Source organism: Tiliqua scincoides, chromosome 7, assembly GCF_035046505.1.
Source record: "Tiliqua scincoides isolate rTilSci1 chromosome 7, rTilSci1.hap2, whole genome shotgun sequence".
NCBI classification, from domain to species: Eukaryota; Metazoa; Chordata; class Lepidosauria; order Squamata; family Scincidae; genus Tiliqua; species Tiliqua scincoides.
This window is the reverse complement of record NC_089827.1, coordinates 4,852,419-4,877,532: the sequence shown is the minus strand read 5'-3', so window position 1 is coordinate 4,877,532 and position 25,114 is coordinate 4,852,419. Positions and strand designations below refer to the sequence as shown.

Here is a 25,114-nt window from a genome sequence, read left to right as displayed (position 1 = left end):
CAGTGGCTCCTACCATGAAGTCATCGAACCACAGATTGTTTTCTAAGATGGAGGATGAAATTTTAAATGGCCAAAATTCCCTTCCGAAAAGAAAGCGACGGCATCCAGAGGGGTTGGACCAGCATGCCGCTGTCATGGTTATTATCTATCGGACCCTGGGGCAGCTTCTTCCCGAGAGCTATGATCCTGATCGAAGGAGCCTGAGGTAAAATGCATGTGACTCTTGACCTTCTTCAACTTGCTTTGGGCAACATATTTTTGTTCTGTTCTGGGAAGGAAAAGCTGTGCAGTTGAGAACAAGACAAATGTGTTGTGCAGGTTTTTTTTTTTCTCCTACTGTTCTTCCCAGCCCTGGAACAGATTGTGCCTTAACTTGTGAGAGGTTCCAGGCTCTCAACATGTCAAGTTGCACTGACAGGATCGAGGATCACCATGATAACCTTAAAAGCCCCATATTTCTTGGAGCCAGGGTATATGACAGACCACCTTCTTCCATACAACACAGTTCACCCTCTCCGGTCATAGGAGAAGGCCCTTTTACAGATGCCATCACCTATGAAGGCAGGAGAGGTAGCAGCAAGGAATAGAGCCTTCTTGGTAAGGCACCAACTCTATGGAATTCCCTCCTTCTCAGCCTACAAACTGTTCCTTCCTTAGAGGCCTTCCGATGGAGCCTAATGATGTTGTTGTTTAGATCCGCATTCCGAGTCCAGGTCTTTTTAATATTAGATATTATGGGTTTTTATGTGGGTTAGATTTTATCGGCCTGCCCTCCCTTTGTTACTGCTTGCTGCTGGTTTATGATTTTTATTTTTGGTTGTTTAATGTGCTATTTTAACGTGTTTTTTTTTGAGGAGATTTTTTAATGTTTGTTATTTTTATGGTGGCTTTTGTAAGCCTCCTTGAACGCCCTTCAAGAAGATGAAGGCAGGGTACAACTTTAGCAAATAAATAAATGATGGCTAGGCTATCCCTTGCCAATGTCAGCATGAACTCTTATCCTACTTACCACAGTGTCCTTCCTGCCCCCACTCTTCCACCTGTCATGGGGTTGAGAGGCACCCTAACATCTTGCAAGGCTGTTCATCCAAGATCTGATTTAAGGGGGAAGATCTCAGCTGATCCCAGGTGTATAATTTTAATCATTAGTTTGTTCACATGCCCATTTCTGTTGTTCTGCGTGACATTAGAATCTAATCTGTTAAAAAAAAATAGACAGCAGTTCAGTATGATGTCTTATGGTCCAATCCTATCCAACTTTGCAGCACTTATGCAGACATGTCAATGGGGGTGTGCTGCATCTAGCGGGGGGAGGGGCAGTCTTGGTGGCCTCCTCAAGGTAAGGAAATGTTTGTTCCCTTACCTCGGGACTGCATTGCACTGCACTGGCACTGGAAGGTTGGATAGGATTGGGCCTTAGACTTTGAAATCTTCAGGGCAGTTCACATATGCCTGTGCATCATTTCAGTTCTCATGACTTGATGGCTCACAGCTGAATGTATGAGCTGACACCACCAGACTTAGCATTTGTGTTTGAGTGGTGAGGTGACATGGACGTTCCGCCTGGAGAGTTGTGATGGCTAAGGAACACAAGCAAGCCATTACTTGATTGCCGCAGTCATCAAGCAGACAATCAGGCGTGTTTGAACTGCACCCTTAGCTGTTTTTCTCCATTGCGTCCACCACTGGTGGTTCCCTCCCAAAGGTGATGACAGATGCTCACCTGAAGCACTGCGAAATAATCTTTGTTTGCATGTCTGTAATGGTCATTGCGTTTTGTTTTGCCAGGCTACCTAATCGACCCATCATCAACACCCCGGTAATCAGCGCAATTATTTATAGAGAAGGGGAGCCTTTGCCAAATCCTCTGGAGAGCCCCATTACGCTGGAGCATGTCATGGTAGAAACGGAGGAGAGAACAAAGCCGGTCTGCGTGTTCTGGAACCACTCAATTGCGTATGTTTCATAATTTGCACTATTTTAAGGACCTGTGTGGCCATTTCCATACCCTTTTCTAACTGCGCAGAGTGCCAGTGCAGCAGGCACTGCGTAGGTCATCTGTGTGTGTAGGCAGCCCTGGTGGAAAGGACTGTGTCATCCCGCCGGATCTGGAACTGTTTGTGCCAGTGAGTACAGTGCTGAGTGGCAGAGGGGTGGTGGGAGGGTGGAACAGAAGCAGGAGAGGATGTTTCAGAGCAGGGTAAGAGTGGGGATGCTGTAGTTCAGGCCCAGGAAGGGGTGCGATCACTGGGGCTGGCATAAACCAAATCCTATCCCCCTTCCTGAGCCTTTTCTCCCAACTTGGGGCTTCTTGGACTTGTGCCAGTGATTTTGCTGGCACAGATCCAAGTAGTCCCATTGGACAATCTGGGGCTTGACACAGGGCAAGGAACAAATGTTCCAGGTTCCTGCCCCACCCATTTCAGTGTCGTGCTGACACCATTTTCCCCACAGCCCTCTTTTGCCACTTGAGTGGCATCTTGTTCCCCAACTAAATCCATATTTGGCCCAAGAGCCTTCAGTTCCAGATCTTTTCTTTAACGGCCTCTTACCAGAATGGGAGAAGCCACAATCATGTTGGCAAGAAAATAGCTAAAGGAGGGCATAGTTAAGCACTTTTAAGTCCTATACATTTCAACAGGAGAAATTTAGTTACATGCTTAATTCTCCAGTGGAAATCAGTGGAACGTAACGGCCTTCATTTGGACAGGGTCCTGCCCTGTGTTTCTAAAGACAAAGTTATGGGGCTTACAGTTATGAAAAATATGCCTTACATCAAAATGACATATTTGAAGGTGTGGGAAACGAAGAATCTTGCAGTGAGTGTTTATACAGTGCTACAATCAATACAGGAGTCTAAAAATATATACATAGCAAACAATAAGGGAGGTTTAAAATAATGGGGTTTTATTACAGCTTTCTAACCAGGAGAAGATTCAGCACTGCTTAAAGATCAAAGAAGTAGCTTAGTCTAATAGAGTAGTAATAATGGGTTACTGAGGTTACTTAAGCTTCCTACATATAATCTGGTCATTTGTCATGTTGGGACAAGGTTTAAAAGAAGCAATGCCTTCTTGCTATTTTAAACAATTGCTTCTTGCAGCTGTTACTACTGCTGCCTTATTGAGCTGCTGGATTTCGTGTTATGTCTCCTTCATGTCTATATTTTCTCACAAAATTTTGTGCTTGGAGCTGGGGAATTCTTGGATTAGTACTTTTAAAGTACATTTAAGAGAAAGGCAAATAAAGGAAATTGCCACTTAAGGGTGATGCTTATCAGTTCATAAATCAATTCAGGCTGCAGTCCTATGCTTACTTTCCTGGGAGTAAGCCTCAGTGAATTCAGTGGACTTGCTTCTGAGTAGACATGCGTAGGATTGCACAGTCAATCTCTCTCTCTGTTAACAGCAGTCTGTGAATCTCTTTGCTTTGCCTCTTCTTCTCTCATGATCCAGGATTGGAGAAACAGGAGGCTGGTCCTCAAAGGGCTGTGAACTGTTTTCCAGAAGCCAGAGTCATATCATGTGCCAGTGCAACCACATGACCAGTTTTGCTGTCCTAATGGACATTTCAAAACGCGAAGTAAGTGGATCCCTCAAGATGTTTTGCTCGCTACAGTAGCGAAAGTAAGAAAGTTTGATAAATGCAATGGGATGAATGAATGTATTGAATTAGTGTTTTATCTTTACTGTGAAATAGGAGATTTGGGGTAGTGTCTCACTAAAGCTACAATCCTGCACACATTTCCCAGGGAGTAAGCTCCATTAAACTCAGTAGGGCATACTTCTGGGTAGACATGCACAGGACTGCACTTTTAGAGACTGGGGTTCAAATCAGTGTTTCCCTGTTTCTCTATTGCCCTTCCAATGCCCCTACACCACTCAGTGCCTCACCTGCATCACCAGCAGCCAGGGGTTCCAAATGCAGCTTACAGCACATTTGCAACACCTTGTGCTGGTGCAGTGGCCACTGTGCCAGCCCTGCACACAGTTTGGCTTGCACTCAACTCTCGATCATAGAAAGATTAAGTTTACTAATCTTGAGAGTTTTTCTTTTGTCACAGGAAGATCTTTTATTGGTATGGATATGCTCCAGGAAGCAATACATCTGCAAAAAGTGCAAACTATTTGAAAACCATTTCATTGTGGTTTGCTTTTTATTGCTTCTGTTTTAACCCACCAGAGTGAGTTGATGGTACCTGTCACTTTTAAAGGCTTATCTCTGGGACATTGTTATCATGCTTTGGAGGTTGAGTCACTGTAGTCCCCACTTCCTTTGTTGCATGAACTTTGTTTGGAGAGTAAACTCCATGACTAAGAAACCATTTGCATTTTTTAAAATAAAACTTGGGAAGGGAATGTATTGAAAATAATTACTCTCTTACTGCGCAGAACGGCGAGGCTCTTCCACTGAAGATCATCACTTATGCGACTGTCTCCATTTCACTGGTCGCTTTGCTGCTCACCTTTATACTCCTTGTCCTGATCCGAACTCTGCGCTCCAACCTGCACAGCATCCACAAAAACTTGGTGGCCGCCCTGTTCTTCTCTGAATTGGTCTTCCTGATAGGGATCAACCAGACAGAAAATCCAGTAAGCATTAACTTCAGTAGCTTTTGAATTACATGCTCAGGGCAAGGAAGGGTTTTAACATATCAAAACAAAACAAAATCCCCACAATTTGAGGCTATAGCAGGGGTGCCCAAACCCTGGCCCTGGGGCACATGTGGCCCTCGAGGCCTCTCAATGTGGCTCTCAGGGAGTCCCCAGTCTCCAACGAGCCTCTGGCCCTCTGGGGATTTGTTGAAGCCCGCACTGGCCTGAAGCAACTGCTCTCAGAGTGAGGGTGACTGTTTGATCTCTCGTGTGAGCTGTGGGATGAGGGCTTCCTCCACTGCTTGCTGTTTCACGTCAGTGATGCAGTAGTGGCAGCAAAGGAAAGGCCAGCCTTGCTTTGTGCAAGGCCTTTTATAAGCCTTGTGCTATTGCAAGACCTTCATTCATTCATATAAGTTCATCTTTAATATATTCATTTATGTAAACTTATGTAAATTTATTCAAATTTTAAATGTAAATTAATTCTTTTTTTCTCCGGCCCCCGACACAGTGTCAGAGAGATGATGTGGCCCTCCTGCCAAAAACTTTGGACACCCCTGGGCTATAGTAAACAACGTTTTCTCTCCCTCACAATCTTTTCTGAATATACTGATGGTGACATAAGAATAAGAACATAAGAACAGCCCCACTGGATCAGGCCATAGGCCCATCTAGTCCAGCTTCCTGTATCTCACAGCGGCCCACCAAATGCCTCAGGGAGCACACCAGATAGCAAGAGACCTCATCCTGGTGCCCTCCCTGGCATTCTGACATAACCCATTTCTAAAATCAGGAGGTTGCACATACACATCATGGCTTGTACCCCGTAATGGATTTTTCCTCCAGAAACTTGTCCAATCCCCTTTTAAAGGCGTCCAGGCCAGTCACTGTCACTGAATCAACCTGTCACTGGCTCCATTCTGTCAAGAGCTCTGTGTTAAGCCTCGCCTAAGATGTGTACTGTTGGTTTATTCCAATAAATCAATGGCCTGTTCCTTTAACGTCTAGAGTGTTTGTCCCCTGCCTCCATCAGTCTTCTCAGGCCAATGGTAGCTGGAATGGCTTCTTGATATGTATGGGTGTGAGTAAGAGAGAGGAGGGGGGGTGGATCAGAAGGCTTCAGCAGGAAAAGGGGGTTTAAATCCCTTACCTCTGCATAAGCCTCCTAGATCCACAATGGCTCTCCTTGGACTTTTGCTCGCGATTCTGCTAGTGCAAGTCTAAGAAGAGAAAGGGGACAGGAAGGGTAGCAGAAAAGGGGGATAGGATCTGACATATGTCATTGCCGCCGGATCTACTTGTCCTGCAGCATTCCCAACCCCCATTAAGCCCCTCTGCCTGCCCGGTTTCGCTCCCGCCCTGCCCATTCCCAGCCACTGCTGCATCTGCTCTGGCAAGTGTAGGCAGCTCTGTCAATGGACTGGGAGTGCTGCCATGTTGCCTTGGCAGCGCTTCTAAAGCGGTGCCAACAGAGTGCTCTGCACTCAGTCGGCAGCCATTTTACGGTAGCAGAACTGTGTTCTGGTGTCATAAAACCCTTTGTGTGCTGGCCTAGATAGGATTGGGCCATAGATTTGCTAGGATTTTTAGAAGTGAATTTTCCTTTTTATAATTCCTTTATAATTAGCTGTCCAAGTCTTTTAAATTTTTTTCCTAGTGCAATGCTTCCCAAACTCCTACAAGGGAGTTGGGAGCACTGTAAGTTGTTGTTGGGGGGGGGGCAGCAATGCGATCACCAGGATTGCACTGCTTCTGGGAACGGGGTTTTTCCCCCCTTCCTGCAGCCACCACTGCAGTCCCCAGGGAGGAGGGGTCCAGGGAATCCTCCACAGGGTACCCAAGCCTTCCAGGATTGCAGCACTAGCTGCAGGTAAGTTTAAAAAAAAAACCCCTCCCGTCCCCAGCAACAGCGTGATGCTAGAGATTGTGTTGCCACCTCTCCCCTTCCTTGCCCCTTAAAGTAACAGGGACAAGTGCTTCTCTGGCGAGTTGGTCATGATCCACCGGTTTGGGAACAACTGTCCTAGTTTGGGTTAGTTAGTCTGGGTCCTAGTCCCAGAACCACTGCCCAAAGGTTTACCTTAAACCCTTTGTTAAGGGTATTTTCCCCAAATAAACTGTATTTTGCAGTGCAAGGCTACTCCCTGAACCTGTAGGGATGACTGTCGGCTGTGTGGGTTTCAAGCAATTATTACTCATTACTTGGGGAATCAGAATTGTCCAAGGCAGTCACACGCTAATGAACATGAAAAGTGAAAGAATGTGGGGGCTTGGCATTCTGTTTAGTTTTTATAAGTCTCTGTAAAGCAGCAGGGAGAGGCTTCAGTCATCCGTGGATGATTGAGGGGCAAAAATGATTTATTTTCTTTGTTGCATACTTGAAATAAGCAGTTTTCATCATCGCAGCCTGTACAGAAGAAAATGAGTTTTTAGAAAACACTTTGAAAAAACAGAGTTTCAACAAGAGCAAAATCTTTTTATTTTGTGTGGCATTTGTTGGTTTGCTTAGAAAATTAGACAAGCCAACCAAAATTCTCAAAACATTGGGGAGGTCTGTGTGGTTGCCAGGAGAAATTCCGCTTCTCCCTAACTTCTTTATGTATGTCTTTGATTAGATGAGGAGCTCAAGTGCCAATTTATGCACTCTCCTCTAACCGTCCTGTGCAGGAAAGTGTTCCCTGATAGTGCTTATCAGTGCTAGGGATCCCGGACCCAATCTTCTTTTTGGGGGGAGGCAGATTGTTTCCCAAAGTCGCAGTTTGTGAGTCACCAAATTATGGCCTGTGAAGTGCAGTATAGCACTGAATATCTATTATTATTATTGTTAAGAATATATATATACCGCTTCTCAACAAAAAGCAGTTTGCATAGACTAGTGCAGTGGTTCCCAGTCTTTCCAGCACTTTCCAGTAAATGGATGAATGGTTGGGACTCAGATATTTAGATTAACCAGTTGCTGGGGGAAGAACAGTAAGGGAGAGCTGCTCTCCCCATGCCCTGACTGCAGAGTTCCTGGAAGCATCTGATTGATGCTTCTGCACCAGGGCAGAAGACAAGATGATAAACTAGAATGGACTTATTTGGTCTGATGCAGCAGGACTCTTATGTGGTTGACAAACTTTGACGTCCAGACCATCCTTGGTATTTTGTAGTCCCAGACAGGCAGCACAGAGGGGAGGTTTACTGAGCTCCTGGTTGGCTACCATACATGCGTAGAAAACTGCATTCAACTTGGTGAGTGGCTAGTTGTGTGGGCACGCTCAATGAGCCTTACCACTCTAGGGGAAACTTTCCACAGTCAGGTCAGTTTGCATAGCCGTTTGTGTGCTCGAAGGACAAGGTGGGAGGCAAGGCCTCAAGGTGCTCTTTGGATTATATCCCTTATTCACATTTTCTTACATCTGACATTGGTGTAGTTTTTGTGCTGTTGTATTTGTGGCTTAGCAGAGGCAGTTCCAACTGAATTGGGCTCTTTCTTTTTCTAGTTTGTCTGCACCGTGATAGCCATTCTCTTGCACTACTTCTACATGAGCACCTTTGCTTGGATGTTTGTCGAACAACTTCACATCTACCGCATGTTGACCGAAGTGAGGAACATCAATTTTGGACACATGAGGTTCTACTATGTCATGGGCTGGGGGATCCCTGCCATTATAACTGGTAAGGATGAACAGGCCACAAGGAAGGAGAAGCTAAAATATTGGGAATGTGTTCACACTATAATTGTATAGGTGCTTTGTGCACGTATGACTCTCATGAGCTTTCCCCATAGAATCCTGGGAATCAGTGGCATAGCTAGAGGGGTGCAAAGCACTAAGTTTTGCAGGAAGCCCCACTGAAGCATGTAATTGGCCCCTCCCTTTTGGAGCCATTCAGGCTGGGGAGCAAAATGGAGGCAACCGTCTTGCCCAGTTTCAGTCCCTGAATTTCCTGGTCAGGCTGGGAATGATCCCTGTCTGAAAACTTGGAGAGCTGCTTTCAATTAGACTAGACAGTAATTAGCTGGATGGACTCACGGGCAGCTTCCTATGACTTTACCTGGGATATTTTGTTGCAGAAGAACTACTTTTCCCACCAAGTTTGTTTCAAACTTCTCACTGAGTTTGCAGATACATTATTTATGAAAGGTAATTAAAATCCAGGGGAAAAGCAGGTTAGTTATCAGGTGTTTCATTACCTACACTGTGCCGTTGTCAAAATTGGATATTCTGTTTTTGACAAAAGTAAAACCAAAATTGTGTATCTCTAAAGTTTCTTTTTTATTAAAATAGCCCTTTTAATCTTGATTTAAGGGCCCCATTGGGTTCCCCAGTGTTTAAAGTTGAAACCTCTAATTGCCCTGTGAGTATAAGGTATCATCACTGAAACCTAAAAGAAGAGATAGCCCTGAAGTTATGAGTTTCAGACTCCATTTGAAATGTCAGTGAAATGCTTAACACAGGGAAATCTTCCAAGTTGTTGCACATTTCCCTAATGACCTTTTTTTTCCCTTTAACATTTATTCTCATTGGTTGATAGCTGGGCTTCAGTTTTCAATCTCTTGGAGATAGAGACTATTGTAAGATACCCGAATTCACCAGCTGGCATCTGTGAGCTATTAAGGCATGCAAAAGAAATACCCACTTAAAAAAAAAAACATTTACAAACCAGCCAAAGATTCCTACAGCAGTTATGCTGAAATCAGTCAGAGTGGTCAGTCTAGGCATCTTCTGGCTTTTTGTGGCTAATGGTAGTTTAATATAACAGTTGGGAAATTGGTCGTATATGGGGCTACTTTGCATATTAGACAGGCATTCATGTTCCCATTGCAAACCAACCACATCTTTTCTGGAGCTTTTGAAGGAATGTTTGTGAGTAAGAAAATGTTCAGTAAAAAAATGTGCCCAAGAACTTCAGTCAATTGTCATTCCTGAAGATGGTGCTAGCAGCGGTTTGCTGAGGCCTCTGGAGGAAAGGCCCGTACAGACAGGTGTAGACCCTTGGCTTATGTACAACACAGCCTGGCCAACCCCTGATCCCTGAAAGTATGTTTGCCATGAGTTTTCAGAAATACTATTTTTAGGTATTTATTTAAGCAACTCTACCATGACTCATCCCCAAGCACTGAGCAGCTTATAAATAAATGCACAATTCAAATATTCTTCAGTAACTTCAAACATTTCAAAAATGATACGGTCATCCAATGATGAACTTGACTTTGGGACATAGAGAGATTCAGTGCCTTTGCAGATAAAAGGACCTTTGAGGGGTGGGGAACGTGATCAAGGAACGATAAGGGGGGCAGTACCAGAACCAGATACCAGAGAAGGAGCTGGGAGGGTCTGGAAATCCTTGGTGGCAGGTACCTCATGCCTGTTGAACTTAAAAGTAGGTGAACTACGTACCTGAGGGTAGAATTGGTCCCATTTTAATTTAGTAAAATATTAACAGGTCTAACAAGGCATAACGTAGAAGTGAAAAGAGTTCATTTTCTGCCATTTAATATTAGAGTCAGATGTTCAGCCACAATTTGGTGCAAACTCCACAAAATGCTTATTCAGTTTTGAGAAGCAGGCTCTTTCTGTCAAATTACATTTTTATAAGATACTATATATTTTAATGGACTTTTCCACAATGCCTGATGGTTAGTTATTTTGAGATGGTGTACCTAATGTAATAGTTATGCAATAACATAATGGTTATTTAAGACTCTTTGTGTAGTTTCTATATTCTGTGTTTGTATAGAATGTGACTCTTGGTTTTAATAGATTCCATACATCAGAGATGCATTCCTCTTGTGTGTTGTGATACAGGTCTTGCAGTTGGTCTGGATCCACAGGGCTACGGGAACCCCGATTTCTGCTGGCTTTCTGTTCACGACACCCTAATTTGGAGCTTTGCAGGACCCATAGTGATTGTCGTAGTTGTGAGTATTGCGTAAAATAGCATAAAAGTTGCAGAACTGAATTTATTGTTGCTGTTTTAGAGGCTGTAAAGCCTCAACATAAATATATAGTCCACATCTTTAAATACAAACCAGATGTACAAAAGACATGGCAAAAGCACGACATGATAACTAATCCTAAAACTATAAAATATCCCAGTATCTTAAATCTCGATCATTATTTGGCAGCCATTGCTACAAATCAGATTTGTCTTTTTATCAGTGTGCTCAAAAGATAGAGGCATTGTGTGCATGTGTTACTAGCCTATAATCAAATCTTGACAACAAGGCTGGTTGTAAGATCTAGAGCAGGGGTGCTCACACTTTTTTGGCTCGAGAGCTACTTTGAAACCCAGCAAGGCCCGGAGATCTACCAGAGTTTTTTTTACAATGTTCGCGCCATCATAACATATAACATTTATGTGTACAATGTATGTTGGTGTACCTTGAGCCCCACTGAGTATAACAGGACTTACTCCTGAGTAGACATGCCTAGGATTAAGCTGTGAGGCTGCAATCCTAGCCACACTTACCTGGGAGTAAGCCCCATTGAGTACAATGGGCCTTACTCCTGGCGTTTCCTCCCAGAGGCACCTGAAGGGGGAGTCGGCACTCCGCGATCTACTCATTTTGCCTCGCGATCTACCGGTAGATCGCGATCCACCTATTGAGCACCCCTGATCTAGAGCATCTTCCTTTTCCATCTGCTGTTTTACTAAGATTAGTTCCTTTGGAAGCTTGCTTTACTGCATACGTAACAAGTATGATTGATCATTGAGCCAAAGTTTCTTGAATTGGGAAATGAAGTACAGTGTGGAGAGAGGCCCTTTGTAACTTTGTGGGATGTAAGAAAGTGGGTACAGGTTTTGGTGAACTTATGAAAGAAAACCAAATCTGTTCTGATCCATCTTTCTTTTTCCCCTCAAGATCAACATTGTAATCTTCATACTAGCCCTGAAAGCATCATGCAAGAGAAGGCAGCGGTCCCTGGAGAAAACTGGAGTCGTGTAAGTTTGTAGCCATGGCTGAGGGAAAATATTCCTGAGCAGTGGCCCTGTGGGGGGATTGAGGGCCCCAACCTATCCAAGTTTCCAATGACAATGCAGACCTGAGGAAAGGGAACAACCTTGAGGAGGCCTGTGTGACTGCCCACCTGCCACAGGATGGAAAGTTGGATAGGATTGGGTCCTGAGTCTTCCCCAAACTCAAGCTGGGCAAGTCTATGTTAGAAAAGTGAAGTGCGGCCTGTGTTTCCATTTCTTGAACCATTGATTACCCTTCCATCAGCTCATAACTGCTCTAAGAAGATTGCAGAAAGACTTTGGAAGTTTTGCAGGGGGTTGACAGCCTTTCGTCTAGCTACTCTTGAAGGGGATTTGGGAATGGGAGTGGATGTGCCAGGGATTGTAACATGCCCTAATACCGTGGTTTTATTGCATTTATCTAGCTCAGGGTTGCGAACTGCTTTCCTCCTCCTCCTGCTGGTTAGTGCTACCTGGTTATTAGGGCTGATGGCCGTGAACAGCGATGTCATGACCTTTCACTATCTGTTTGCCATCTTCAGCTGCTTGCAGGTCAGTCGCCATATATTTTGCCTTAGTGGTATCATGTCTTTAGACCCTCCTCATGCTTCTCCACTTATGCAATCCTGAGTCAGGACTTCTCCCTTCTCAACACTGGGGCTCACAGCTAAAAGAGTGAGTAAAGAATGGTTTTCATCCTCCTTTGCTGCTTGAAGGATTTTCTCCAAGGGAGTGATCTTGAGATAGCCCCCCCTGTAAGTGGATCACCAAGTTCTAAACACATAGCCAATAAGAGGCGTTGAGACAAACTCTGAAAGTCTGGAAGGTCTGTTGTGTAACTTCTTGCTCTAACCCAGCCATTTTCAACCACTGTGCCGTGGTACACTGGTGTGCCACAGGAATTTGGGGGAAAGTCATTTATTAATAGAGCCAATGGGAGATGTGAGCCCCCACTGGCAGCATGGTGTTCCTTGTCAATCGTCAAAAACCTGGTGGTGTGCCTTGACCATTTTAGTGCCTTGTCAGTGTGCCCTGAGCTGAAAAAGATTGAAAATCACTGCTCTAACCTTTCACCAAATCTCAGTCATTCTCTCTTATGCCACTGCCTATCAAGGTGTTCAAGAGACTACGACTTCAAATCCTTTGAGGATTAAAGAACCAAAAAGATGACAAACTTGTTCAGCATCAAGGACCCCGCTGGAAAGCTATAGATTGTAAATTGTAAATCTGGAGCTGATTGAACTAGTACAATCATGTCTGTCATCCTTAACAAATAATAGCTCCATCAACATTCCTTCTACTCGTAGAAAGACTGGAACTTTGAACCAGAGCGGGTTCAAGCCGCTCCTGTGGAAGGCAGAAGTCTTGGTTCTACTGGTTCCCAAACTTTATACTTTATGTCAGAGGGTTTGTTAGGTGGCATGAGCAAAGATTCGGCTCAGTGAGCGTTCTGCTGTCATTAGTCTTCAGGCAGTAGCAACGTCACTTGATTTGGTTCACACGGATGCCATTCGTTGGTTCAGGGTCTAACCTTTCCTGTGGGCTACAGGCTTACCCCTAGCAGTTATAGTCCAGGTGGGGGGAGGGCTAGTCCAGGGGATGGCAGTCACTACCTCTCAGCTGCTAGTGGGGCTGGTTTAGTTGTTCCCTGGTCCTTCCCAAATCCTGTGTCTCTTTCCCCTTTGGGGAGCTTCCTCTTCCAGCCATCGCTTTTCCATTCCATCACCATGTCCTCCTCCTGCCCCCCCTTGTCCACTCCACCTCCGTCCTGTTGTAACTAGGCCTTCTCTCCTGCCTCCCCCCCCATACCTTTCCCTTCTCCAGCCCTTTTTCCTGCTCATTCTTTTCCTTTCTTTGCTCCTTCCAACTCCACTTCATCCAACTTTCCTCCCCTTTTGAAGCCCCTGTCCCTACCCTTTCTCCTAATCAACCGGATCATGGCCAGCTGCATTGCCAGCTGGGAATCACGAAACTTCGTTGCCAGCTGTGATGTTGCTGTGTGAAGGAGATGGAAGCCTCATCTTGCTGCTGTTTTTCATGGCTTCGCCTGGTGTCACAGATCACTCTGGCCTTTGAGAGAGTTTGCAAAGAATCTCTTCCTTTATTCGACAGTTCCTCCTCACTATGACAGATATATGCTGTCCGTTCCATCTGTTCTTAGCATATATCCCCTTAAAGGATGTGGCAGTATTGATGGACCCATTAACTGTCCCCAGTCACTACAAGGTGTCCTTGCACAGCCCATAATTTCCTCTAATGTCTCTGAGACATTGGAGGGGGGGGGGTGGCTTGAAGGTAGTGGCTTAGTTTACAGGGTGAAGGAATTATATGCAGGTCAGTAATTTCTGTTTTCACATATACCACAAGTCGTTTTGGGAGACTATCACAAATAAAATTTTAGGGAACATTGGACTGTACGACTAAGATGAAGATGGATAAAATATTAATGCAAACTTCTCTTTTTCCTCTCGGACTCTCTCAAAATATCTAGGGCCTCTTCATCTTTTTCTTCCACTGTATATTCAATAAGGAAGTCAGGAAACATTTGAAGAATACCTTCACTGGAAAGAAACCACTTCCAGATGACTCCACTGCAACAAGAGCTACGTTGCTAACGGTAAAGAGCCACTTCACAAACTTATTTCTTGCACGTACACAGAATAATAGCTCTCTCTATAGGCACATGTTTGAATGCCAGATTTGATCTGGAACCTCTGCCATCAGCAACAGGCTCAGAACCCTGTTTATTTGAAAATACGCCTTCACATTAAAAAGTATGTTTCTGTATTCATTTCTGTTGGCAACCTTCAGTCTCGAAAGACTCTGGTATCGCGCTCTGAAAGGTGGTTCTGGAACAGCATCTAGTGTGGCTGAAAAGGCCGATTCGGGAGTGACAATCCCTTCCACACCGGGAGCAAGTGCAGTCTGTCCCTGGTCTGTCTCCCTGGCTATGGGCCTTCCTTCTTTGCCTCTTTGCCTCAGACTGTTGGCCAAGTGTCTCTTCAAACTGGGAAGGGCCATGCTGCACAGCCTGCCTCCAAGCGGGCCGCTCAGAGGCCAGGGTTTCCCACCTGTTGAGGTCCACTCCTAAGGCCTTCAGATCTCTATTCAGTTTTGGGATTGAATAGTTTTCTAAACTGTAATTGGAAGGGGTGCTCATTGTAAACTGTACAAGTCCATAGTTAATGTTCTAGTCAGAAAGCCTGTCAAAATCCTCAAAGACCTCAGTGCTGGAATGGTTGTCTCAACGACAGATTAGAAAGCACAGTATCATATAAAAAAATTATCAAAGTGGGCCCTCCTCATCCACAGGTTGAATTTGGCGCAACGCTTGTTCCAAACCCGCGTTGGGAGGTCCCAGAAAGGGCGTTCTGGATGCAACCTGTTCCACAGGTGACTCAGAAGGTTTGCCAGCGCCTTCTGACAGGAACTTCTGGTTTAGCGAAAACTAGAAGTGCCTCCCAGAAGTCTCTGGATGGTATTCTGAGTCACAGAGAGGCCAGAAGTGACCTCTCCATGTCCCAGAATACTGGTCGGACCACGGATTTCATTATCCGTGGTTTTGGCATCTGCAGGGGTTCTGGGAATGGAACCCCTGCAGATGCCAAGGGTCGATTTGATGTGCAACATGAATAAAGAGCAATAGTTGTGAAAAAGAATGTGAAAGAATGCTTGTGGGAGTATCTACAAGTCTTCAAACACATCTTTGTCACAATGGTGGTTCACTCTTCATGATCTTTTTGTGGTTATGTATTTGATTGTGAGTACATGTGTAATGTACCAGTTTTGTCTGTATTAGGTATAAAATGTAACTGTAATATTTTACTGTAAAATGGTATGTCTAAGAAATGGGAATCAAATGAGGGATTAGCCCTAATCTTTTCCTTGGTCACTTCAACTTTGACTTCCCAAAGCAGAGAGTTTCATTTTACTATTTGAAGCTCTTTATTGTTAGAAGTTTTCTGCTTCTTGAATATCGGACTTCAAGTGGCCTAAGCAAAAGATTAGCAAGGCTAATCCCCCTTGGGACTAATACCGAAAACACTGAAATTTCCCAGAATGCCCAATTCTTGGGACTCACTGGAATGCCAAGACCCTTGCTGGGCTGTACCAGTTCAAACTGCAGGTTGAGCATCATGTGCCTGACTCCTTTGCCACAGAAGCTGAAAAAGCATCACATGTCAGGGAGAACAGTCGTAGAGTGGTTCCCTCGGACTATCATTTTTCTGTGTTCAGTTGCTTTTTGTATGAAGGAGAGATCCAAACTTGCAGTCCAAAACGGTACAGCCCTGTCAGAACTTCACCAAATGAACCTGCTATGTGATCCTGGACCTTTAAAATTGTGTAGGAGAGATAATTTCAGCAGGTGCAGCTTGTCATCTGTGGGATGAAAAGTTGCACCTGCTGAAATTCTCTCTTTTATACACTTGTTAAAGGTCCAGCATCCCTAAAGTTGAAAGTTTGAGCACCCCTGGTGTAGCTCATCAGTAGCATAGCTACAGGGGTGGCACGGTGAGTATTCCAGGTAGCACAATGCACCGTGTAGCTGGCCCCTCTCGCTTGCCATCAGAGCCATTCTGGGCAGTGGTGGCATTGCTTTTGCTGCCCAGAGTGGTTGCAGTGGCAAGTGGGAGAGGCAGGTTACCTGCCACCCCTTTGTAGCTACGCTACTGTAGCTCAGCTCTAACAACACACACCTTTGAAAAGATAGCCTGCAGAATGGTTCTTAAAGGGAAGAAGGTTGTTTATAATGAGCATTTCTTACTTTTTTTCTCCACTTAGCGGTCTCTGAATTGTAACGACACTTACATAGAAGAACCAAATATGTACCGCACCACTATTGGGGAATCCACCGTCTCCCTAGACAGCACCGTCAGGTCAGCCAAGAGTCACAATAGCTACCTTGCTCATATTCTCAGGTAATCTGGTGGTGGCACATGACTTTCTAGCTTTTCCTTTTCTCTTTGTTTCTTTTGTTTTGGGTTGGGTTTTTTTTTTGCAAAAGCGTAATTGCACTGACACTTTCGTTTAAATTCTCCTGCCTCATGCCTCTGCAAATCTGTTTTCTCAGCACTGATTTAAAATTGCATCTTATTTGTGTGTTTGTGCTCTCCACGAAAGTTAATTGAACCATTGCCAAGAAAATGTAGATCAAATGCTTAGGCACAGTTGCTGCTGATGCCTTATGAACTGCCAGGCAAAACGTTGCATTTGAGAAATCCTACTCAAAATTCAAGTGTGCTCCTGGTGTTGCCGAGATGTCTACATATGGACAATGTACTTGTTTTTTAGAGACGAAGCTGCACAGAAGCTCAGTGTGTCATCAAGCCAAGCAAGAGCTGGTCACACCGAAGGCGATTCCTCCATCTTTCACAGGAAGCCCTCCAAATCCAATGGTAATTATGTATATGGAAACAAGCATTTCCTTTGTTGCTCCCCTCCCACCACCACATTTTAAAGTCTAAATACTTCCCAAACTTTAGGAGCCCACAGACCACTGAGGCAAAAATTGGAATCATTGTGGACCATGTGCAAACCCCACCCTTGGGCGCACAAAAAGATACAATTAAATTTGGTGGTCCATGGGAAAGTGCTAGCTTGGTGAGATACTGCAGGTGGTCCATTCCCTACCCTCTCTGGTGGTCCATGGGGAAGTGTATCCCAATCAAGCGCTCTCCTTCGGACTACCACAGAGGGTGGAGAATGGACTACCCACCGCTGCAGGTGACACTTCAATGCTGGTTGCAGCTTTGGGTGGTCTATCCATTTTTTCTGGGGGAGCACTTGCTTGGCAAGACACTGGAAATGATCTTTTTTTTTTCCCCCCGAGACCTCAATGACTACTTTTCAGGGTCCTTGGACCACAGGTTGGGAACCACTGGTGTAAATGGTTCTTAACTTCTTCAGCTCATCCATAGAGACTTAGGAAAGTGTATATCTACTCATCACGTGCTATTGATCAGGACAGGCATATGCAGCAAAATGAAATCTGTTTTGCATTGGGGCCCATTTTGGAAGCAATGGCAAATTGGTGTTCACAATAAGGGGGAAGCAAAGGCCATGTGGATGAGGAAAGTGTTCGTCTACTGTTATTTTTCAAGAATAGGGAGCTCCTCCGTCACAGTTCCACAAGGGCTGCGTGTGTATTTCTGCACCTAAGTTGCTCAATTGAAATGAGCTTTTCTTCCCCACCTCCCCTTTCTCTGTTGTGCAAGCAGGATTGTCAACCGATTGAGTGTGTTAACCAGCTCTGTGTGAACAGAAGACAATTACAATGGATGAGAAGAATTAATAACCAGTGTTACAATATTATGTACATTCTCAAACTCTCATACCTGATTTTGAAATATCCATATATATTTTTAATTGTGGTTGATGTTTGCTTCAATTTTGTTCATGTCTTTAATTATAGGTTAGCCACCTTAAGTTTCCTTCCAAATAAAAAAAATGGGATAGAATTTTTTTTTTTAAATAAACACAAACACACAAATGGTGTTTAGAGCTACCAATGCAACTTTATTTATTCTTAACAGTTCATCAGGCCTTCTGTTCAATAACAAGTCTTCCACTGATTTCCTTCCACAGAGCATGACTCTGATTCTGACAGCGAGTTGTCTCTTGATGAACACAGCAGCTCGTATGCCTCTTCCCACTCGTCAGACAGTGAGGACGATGTGATCGCTGAGAAGAAATGGAACAGGGCCTCGTCCAAAAGCAATGAGCGGGGCCCACTCCATAGCACTCCCAAAGGTAAGGGGATGATGGCCAGGGCTGTGGCTTCTTCCTGCACAGAGAGAACTGAGAGAGATGGGGTGCTTCATAGGCTATCATGGTTGTGCTCTTGGAAGGTGTAGGTTTGGATCAGTGCTCTAGGGCAGGGGTTCCCAAAGTGTATGTCCGAACGCCTTAGAGCATCATGGGATGCCATGGGAAAAGATCCAAGATAGCAGCATGCAGGGGAACAGGTAGGAGGGGCCACTGGGGACGTCCCTTGGCATCCCTGTGATTGTACCACGATGCCCTAAAGCGTTGCGACATACACTTTGGGAACCAGCAAGATTTTGCAGCGCTCAGCTGAGCCAGGAAGAAGAGGCTGCGGGAGCGTTGTGACCTAGGTGAATCTGGGAACCCCTGGTCTAGAGCAGTCCATTGCTATTTTGTTTCACATCCCCAAGAGTACAATGGTATATTAATCTGATTCACAGACTGGTTTAAGACAGTGGCGTTGCTAGGATTCACGTCACCCGGTGCGGGAGGCCTGCGTGTCACCCCATGCAGTGGGCGGGGCAACGCCCTAGATGGTGGGAGTGGCGATGTACCATCACCCCACCTTCACTGGTTTTTTGGCTGTACCTTTTGATAGAACACAGATATTTCAATGTGGTTTGTTTCATTGCATTCTGAATGAAATTACGCATTGATTGATATGTAACATGATGGTATTCCTCCAAACTCTGATTTTAGTGTTTTTGTGAAAACTTGTAGAGTCTCTCTCTCTCTCTCTCTCTCTCTCTCTCTCTCTCTCTCTCTCTCTCTCGCACACACACACACACACACACACACACACACACACACACACACACACACACAAACTTCCATGTCAACTTACTAACACCTTGTTGAAGCAGTTCTCAAACTTTTAGCACTGGGACCCACTTTTTAGAATGACAATCTGTCTAGGGCCCATTGGAAGAAATGTCATGGCCAGAAGTGACATTATCAAGCAAATTAAAATAAATATAAATAATTAAATTAAAATAAAAAATAATTAAATAAGGGGGAGCCAGTCTTGTTCCACCAAGTGAATCTACTCTGAAGTAAGTCCTACTGTGGTCAATGGGTCTTACTCTCAGGAAAGTGTGGGTGGAATTGCAGCCTGTGAGCCCAATCCTATGCCTGTCTACTCTGAAGTAAGTCCCATAGTGGTCAATGGGGCTTACTGTGTAGCCTGCCTGCAATAACCCCCCCCCCAAAAAAAAAAGAATCAGTGAGATTTCCAGCCCTCGCCAGTGCTCAGTTTAAAGTTCTTCTATTTCAAGCATATCAAGATAAAGATCCACCTGGCTTTGCAAGTGCAAAATAGAAAACATTCCCCTTACCAGTTCAAGCCTCTTTTTTGTCCTTCTTGAGGGGGGGGGGCTGCCTTCTGGAGCATTTGTTGTGCTCCAGTTCCATCGGATTGGGACCCTTCTGGTGGCCTCACATTCCCCTTTGCTTGGTCTGACTAAAAGGCAAGGCGCGTCTGCCTACTTGTGAGTAAACGCGACCATGTGGCTGAGTTTACTTCCCATAGAGCTCAATATGGCAGGAGGAAGGGAGGGACTTCCTTCTCAGGTGTTTTGGGGGCTGCATTCATTGGTTCAGGACCATTCTGACATCCTTGGAGTCCTCTCTGCCTGCCCTTTCCAATGGACTAAGGCAAGTTCACCTACTCGCAGCCACATGGCTTTGTTTCCAGCTCAATATTTATTATTATTATTATTATACCGCTTTTCAACTAAAAGTTCACAAAGCGGTTTACAGAGAAAAATCAAATAACTAAATGGCTCCCTGTCCCAAAAGGGCTCACAATCTAAAAAGAGGCAAAAGAATGCCAGCAGACAGCCACTAGACAGACAGTGCTGGGAGGGAGGCAGGGACCTCCTTCTCCCTTTTGTGTTTTTTGGGGCTGCATTCATTGAATCGGGACCATTCTGGTGTCCTTGCATTCCTCTCAGCCTGCCCTTTCCGACGGACTATGGCAAGTTCGCCTACCCACGAGTAAACGTGCAATACGGCTCACTTTCACTTTCCATAGGGATCCATTCATTTTTTCCTTCTGGTTTTTTGGCCATAACTTTTGAAGGAAATGAGCTATTTCAGTTCCGTTTTTTGCATTGCGCTCCGCTGGGAATTCCACATCCAATAGTGTATGGCTTGATGGGCCAGCTCCTAAAATTGCGGTGTTAGCGTGTTCTCCCCCAGGGCGCATCACCCCCTCCCGGCACGTCACCCAGTGTGGCCCGCACCCCCCCATACCCTCCTAGTGACGCCAGTGGTTTAAGATATGTTGGTATTCAGCACAAGCTGTGAGAAATGAGACCTCTATGAGACCGTGAAGGGATGTTGTCTCTCAAAGATAGTTGTGAGAAAATGCTTTGGAGAAGAGAGGCTCATTTAGATGGTCACTAATATACATACGGGCTTTTTTCTTTGTTTTTATTTTGTTGCATCCTGCAGCTGAGTCAGTTCCCAACCATTTGAAACCCCACTGGCCTTCTGAGGGCGTCGCAGCAAGTGACGGCGAGGAGCCCAGTGCCAAGCCGGCGCTGAAAGTGGAGACAAAGGTGAATGTGGAACTTCACCGGGAAAATCAAGTGAATCATACTGGTGAATCCCCTCCGGACCAAGAGAAGGAAGGGCAGCAAAAGGAGAACAAGCCCCTCGCCCAGCAGAACAGCCAGCAGCCAGAACAGAGGAAAGGTACGGAAGTGGAGGGAAAAGCGTAGCCCGTGAAAGAGGCATTTGGGAACACTTGCAGCTCCCCGATGAGTCCACACATAGGTTTGCCTCTGCTGAAGGTGTTACGTGGCTCTCAGGAAACCAGGCTGAAGGGCTTTGGGTGGAGTGAACTTGCTGACCTTCCTTTACATTCTTTGAGCCTAGTTGTATTTTGAGACATACAATTTTGTCTCAATTTGTGACATACAATTTTGAGACATACAAAATTATGCAGGGGATGGACAGAGTGGATAGGGAGATGCTCTTTACACTCTCACATAACACCAGAACCAGGGGACATCCACTAAAATTGAGTGTTGGGAGAGTTAGAACAGACAAAAGAAAATATTTCTTTACTCAGCGTGTGGTCGGTCTGTGGAACTCCTTGCCGCAGGATGTGGTGCTGGCGTCTAGCCTAGACACCTTTAAAAGGGGATTGGACAAGTTTCTGGAGGAAAAGTCCATTACGGGTTACAAGCCATGATGTGCATGTGCAACCTCCTGATTTTAGAAATGGGCTATGTCAGATGCAAGGAAGGGCACCAGGATGCAGGTCTCTTGTTATCTGGTGTGCTGCCTGGGGCATTTGGTGGGCCGCTGTGAGATACAGGAAGCTGGACTAGATGGGCCTATGGCCTGATCCAGTGGGGCTGTTCTTATGTTGTAATAACTAAAAACTGTAGGAAGATCAGACTGGGGTACTAATATGGTGGCTTATGTCCACCATATTACACTTACATCCTCTAGTTGATGAATAATATTACAGGCCTACAAAATTGAGGGTCAGAAAAGTTTTTTTATTTTGTTATTTTTTAACAACAACAACTACAACAACAACAACAGGTATTTATATACCGCCTTTCTTGGTCTTTATTCAAGACTTTATTCAAGGCGGTTTACATAGGCAGGCTTTATTTAAATCCCTTATTAAATAGGGATTTTTACAATTGAAAGAAGGTTCTCTCTTTCAAGAACCACTGCATTCAGGTGTTTCAATCCGATCTGGCTTCACATTCTGGCCTCCATCCTCCCACGCTCAGAGCAGATGGAATAGCTCGGCTTCAGCTTGTCAGCTGCTCCAAGGTTGCACGGTGCCGGTGGCCTCGAACTGGCGACCTTGTGGATGTTATCTTCAGGCAGAGGGAGGCTCTACCCTCTAGACCAGACCTCTTGCCCTCCTTTATTATTTTCCAAAATAAAAACAAACAACAAATATAAACAAACACATAACAAGTACAAACTCAACATGAGGAAGCTGCTTGAACCATTCACTAAAGAGGCTATGCCGTGTCTCCAAAACTAGACGTGATAGGGCAAAACGGATGCCATTTTTGGAATCGGCATCCCAAATATACCCAGGAATTGGTGTAACGTTTAAGGAAGCAAAATGTGTGTTGGCCTGTGTATTCAGACTAGTATTAGACCTCACTTGATAGTGCGCACAAGAACTACAGGCTGAACATTTTTTTTTTATTCCACCATACAGTGGGCTCTCCTTATTCATGGGTTTGGTGTCCATAGACTTGAGTATCCACAGATGCCAAACCCGCAGCTGGAGGGCCTCAGAATACCTCCCAGATATGACTGGAAGTCACTGACACAAACCAGAAGTACCTTCCAGTCCCATCTGGGGGCGAGGGCTTCTGGGGAGGCTAGGAGGGTGCACACAACCTCCAGAGGGCCAGGCATGGCCTCCAGGTAAGTAATTGTGGTGCCACGCTGTTCCCCTGGGATTTCATTATCTGCGGTATTCTGTATCTGCAGGAGGTCCTGGAACGGATCACCCCCTGCGGATACCGAGGGCCCGCTATATAAAGAAAATAGCCAGTTACTAAATACAGCTTTTGAATTTGTTTCAATTCTGATTATGTAAAACAACCACCAGCTTTCAGAAAGCTTTCATGTCTTCTGTTTTCTTTCCACTGCAGGCATCCTGAAAAACAAAGCCACCTACCCCCCTCCGTTAGTGGACAAAAACATGAAGAATCGGCTGCGGGAAAAACTTTCAGATTATAATCAAACCACGATCCCATCCAGAACGCCTTCTATTGGGACTAACAATGGAATCCGCTCCACTTCGGACTCTGGGGTAACAATAAAACACCCGAGAAGAGATCAGCCTCCGGAGCAAATGAATGGGTTGGCCATGAGTGTCCACCTGGGAACAGTCACTGCTGAGACCTCCGATTCTGAGTGAGTGCCCGTTTGCAAACTGCAGTTCCCTACTCTGCAGTGTGGCCTGTCTTGGGTTTCTCGTGTTTGCCTGTTTCTCTGTAGTTTATATAGGCTTCATTCTTTCAGGAAGTAATGCCAGACTGGCAGACAACTGCTGCAGTTCTGTTTTCACATTTATTTATTTATTTATTTCCCACCTTTCTCCCTGAAGGGACCCAAGGCGGCTTACAACAATAAATAAAAGAATGCAAAAAATATAAACACAATTAAAAACAGTTAAAACAAATTTTAAAAAAACTTCACAAAAACACTTTCCCTTCTGAAATTTATTGAAATTAACATTTGTGTGTTCTAAGGCTGACCACTTGAAGCAATGCTGGGATGTTTTATAGTAAGGGCATGAAACCTGCAGGAGAAATCTGATTGTCAGGACTGTCTGTTGGGAAACGAGTTGAAGAATAGCTGAAGAGAGGATAGTTTCCAACCAGGATCCATCTTTTACTTTTTTCCTAGATCTGTGAAATTTGCCCTGTGAGTTGTCTAGTTTAGCCAATAAACCCAAACATTTTTTTTTTTAAATCATCAGTGATAGCTAAGGGCCAAACTGCATATTATGCTAAACCCATTAGTACAGCTGATGAGCTTATTTTTAGAGGAATTTGTTTCCGGTCAGTAAGAAAGGTTTACAGCCTAACAGCCCAATCCTAGCCACACTTTCCTGGGAGTACGCCCCATTGACTCTAACGGGACTTACTTCTGAGTAGGCATGCATAGGATTGGGCTGTAAGCCATACTGAACCCAATGGGTTTACTTCTGAGTAAAATAAATAACACTGTTTTCAAACACCTCTACTTATTTTTTATTCTGTAACAGCAGTTGCAGGGTGAAGAGGATCTGGGATAGGGCTATGGCATGGGATGTGGGGGTTTGCTGCTGTCATGATCCTGATCCAGATTGGGTCCCCCTTAGCTGCCATTTACAGAGTAAAAAACAAGCCAGAGAGCTTAATGAACATATAGACCACAGTATCAATGCGGACAGTTTGTTCATAAGCAAGAGCTGTTGAAACCAATTGACCAGGGTAATTGTGACTAATTTAAATCTCATTGACTAATTAGAATTTGCATCCCAAACAAATGTTACTTTGTTTTATTATGTGATTTAGATGTTTCCATGTAGTTTTTATGGTTATTTGATAATAATTCCATGTGGATATTTTCATCCATGCTTTGTTTTTCCAGCAACAGAACCTGATGCTACTTTGCAGATTTATCTGAACTAGTTCTAAGTCCCTGACTGGAATACTGAACTACTTTGTACACTAAGAGCCAGAACAAATGTTACTTTCATCATGTGGCTTATTTAATGGTTGTCCAGTTGCGAAATATCCACGTGGCTATTTTCAACTAGGGTCTGTTTTCCATGCACCTGAAAAAGGGTCTTCCCCGCCCCTCCATCCCCAATTCCAGTCTTTTCCACATGGTTCAAGTAACATTTGAAAGGAAATTGACTCAATAACATGTTACATACCTGACTTCCAAAGAAGGCTTGAAAACTTCCGCAAGATGATTGACACAGACAGGGCTGCAGGACCTGACAGATGTCCCCTTTACAAAAAACTCCATTCTCTCAATATTTTACTGTATTTGCATGTGCAAAATAATCACAGGATTGATCCCCAGTGAGTCATTTCCCACACAACAGTTGCATTTGTTCTGGCTCTTTGCGAGGTCAAGGGCAAAATTATTTCCTGGTTCTAACCAAATACTTACTCTTGATCAATTACTTTTGTGCAGGAATACCCTTTTCTGTTCATTACCTGCCCCTTTTTGTCTTTTGCACTGCATCAAAGAGGAGCCTCTTTGTAAGATGCTTGGGCTGTTGACGCATGGCTATCCCCCTGCATGATCACATACTA

The 25,114-nt window shown here is 44.6% G+C and overlaps 1 protein-coding gene across 1 annotated transcript in view; it reads left to right on the top strand.

Moving 5' to 3' along the window:
• Positions 1-25,114, top strand: part of CELSR1 (cadherin EGF LAG seven-pass G-type receptor 1) — a 157,783-nt gene that overhangs the window by 129,279 nt on the left and 3,390 nt on the right. The window contains exons 21-34 of the mRNA XM_066633634.1: positions 4-205; positions 1,789-1,956; positions 3,456-3,582; positions 4,392-4,592; positions 8,081-8,255; positions 10,388-10,500; positions 11,446-11,525; positions 11,966-12,092; positions 14,032-14,157; positions 16,323-16,459; positions 16,833-16,936; positions 18,126-18,290; positions 20,760-21,002; positions 22,949-23,213. Of these exons, the coding sequence (XP_066489731.1) occupies positions 4-205; positions 1,789-1,956; positions 3,456-3,582; positions 4,392-4,592; positions 8,081-8,255; positions 10,388-10,500; positions 11,446-11,525; positions 11,966-12,092; positions 14,032-14,157; positions 16,323-16,459; positions 16,833-16,936; positions 18,126-18,290; positions 20,760-21,002; positions 22,949-23,213 (2,233 nt within the window). The remainder of the gene's footprint in view (positions 1-3; positions 206-1,788; positions 1,957-3,455; positions 3,583-4,391; positions 4,593-8,080; positions 8,256-10,387; positions 10,501-11,445; positions 11,526-11,965; positions 12,093-14,031; positions 14,158-16,322; positions 16,460-16,832; positions 16,937-18,125; positions 18,291-20,759; positions 21,003-22,948; positions 23,214-25,114) is intronic.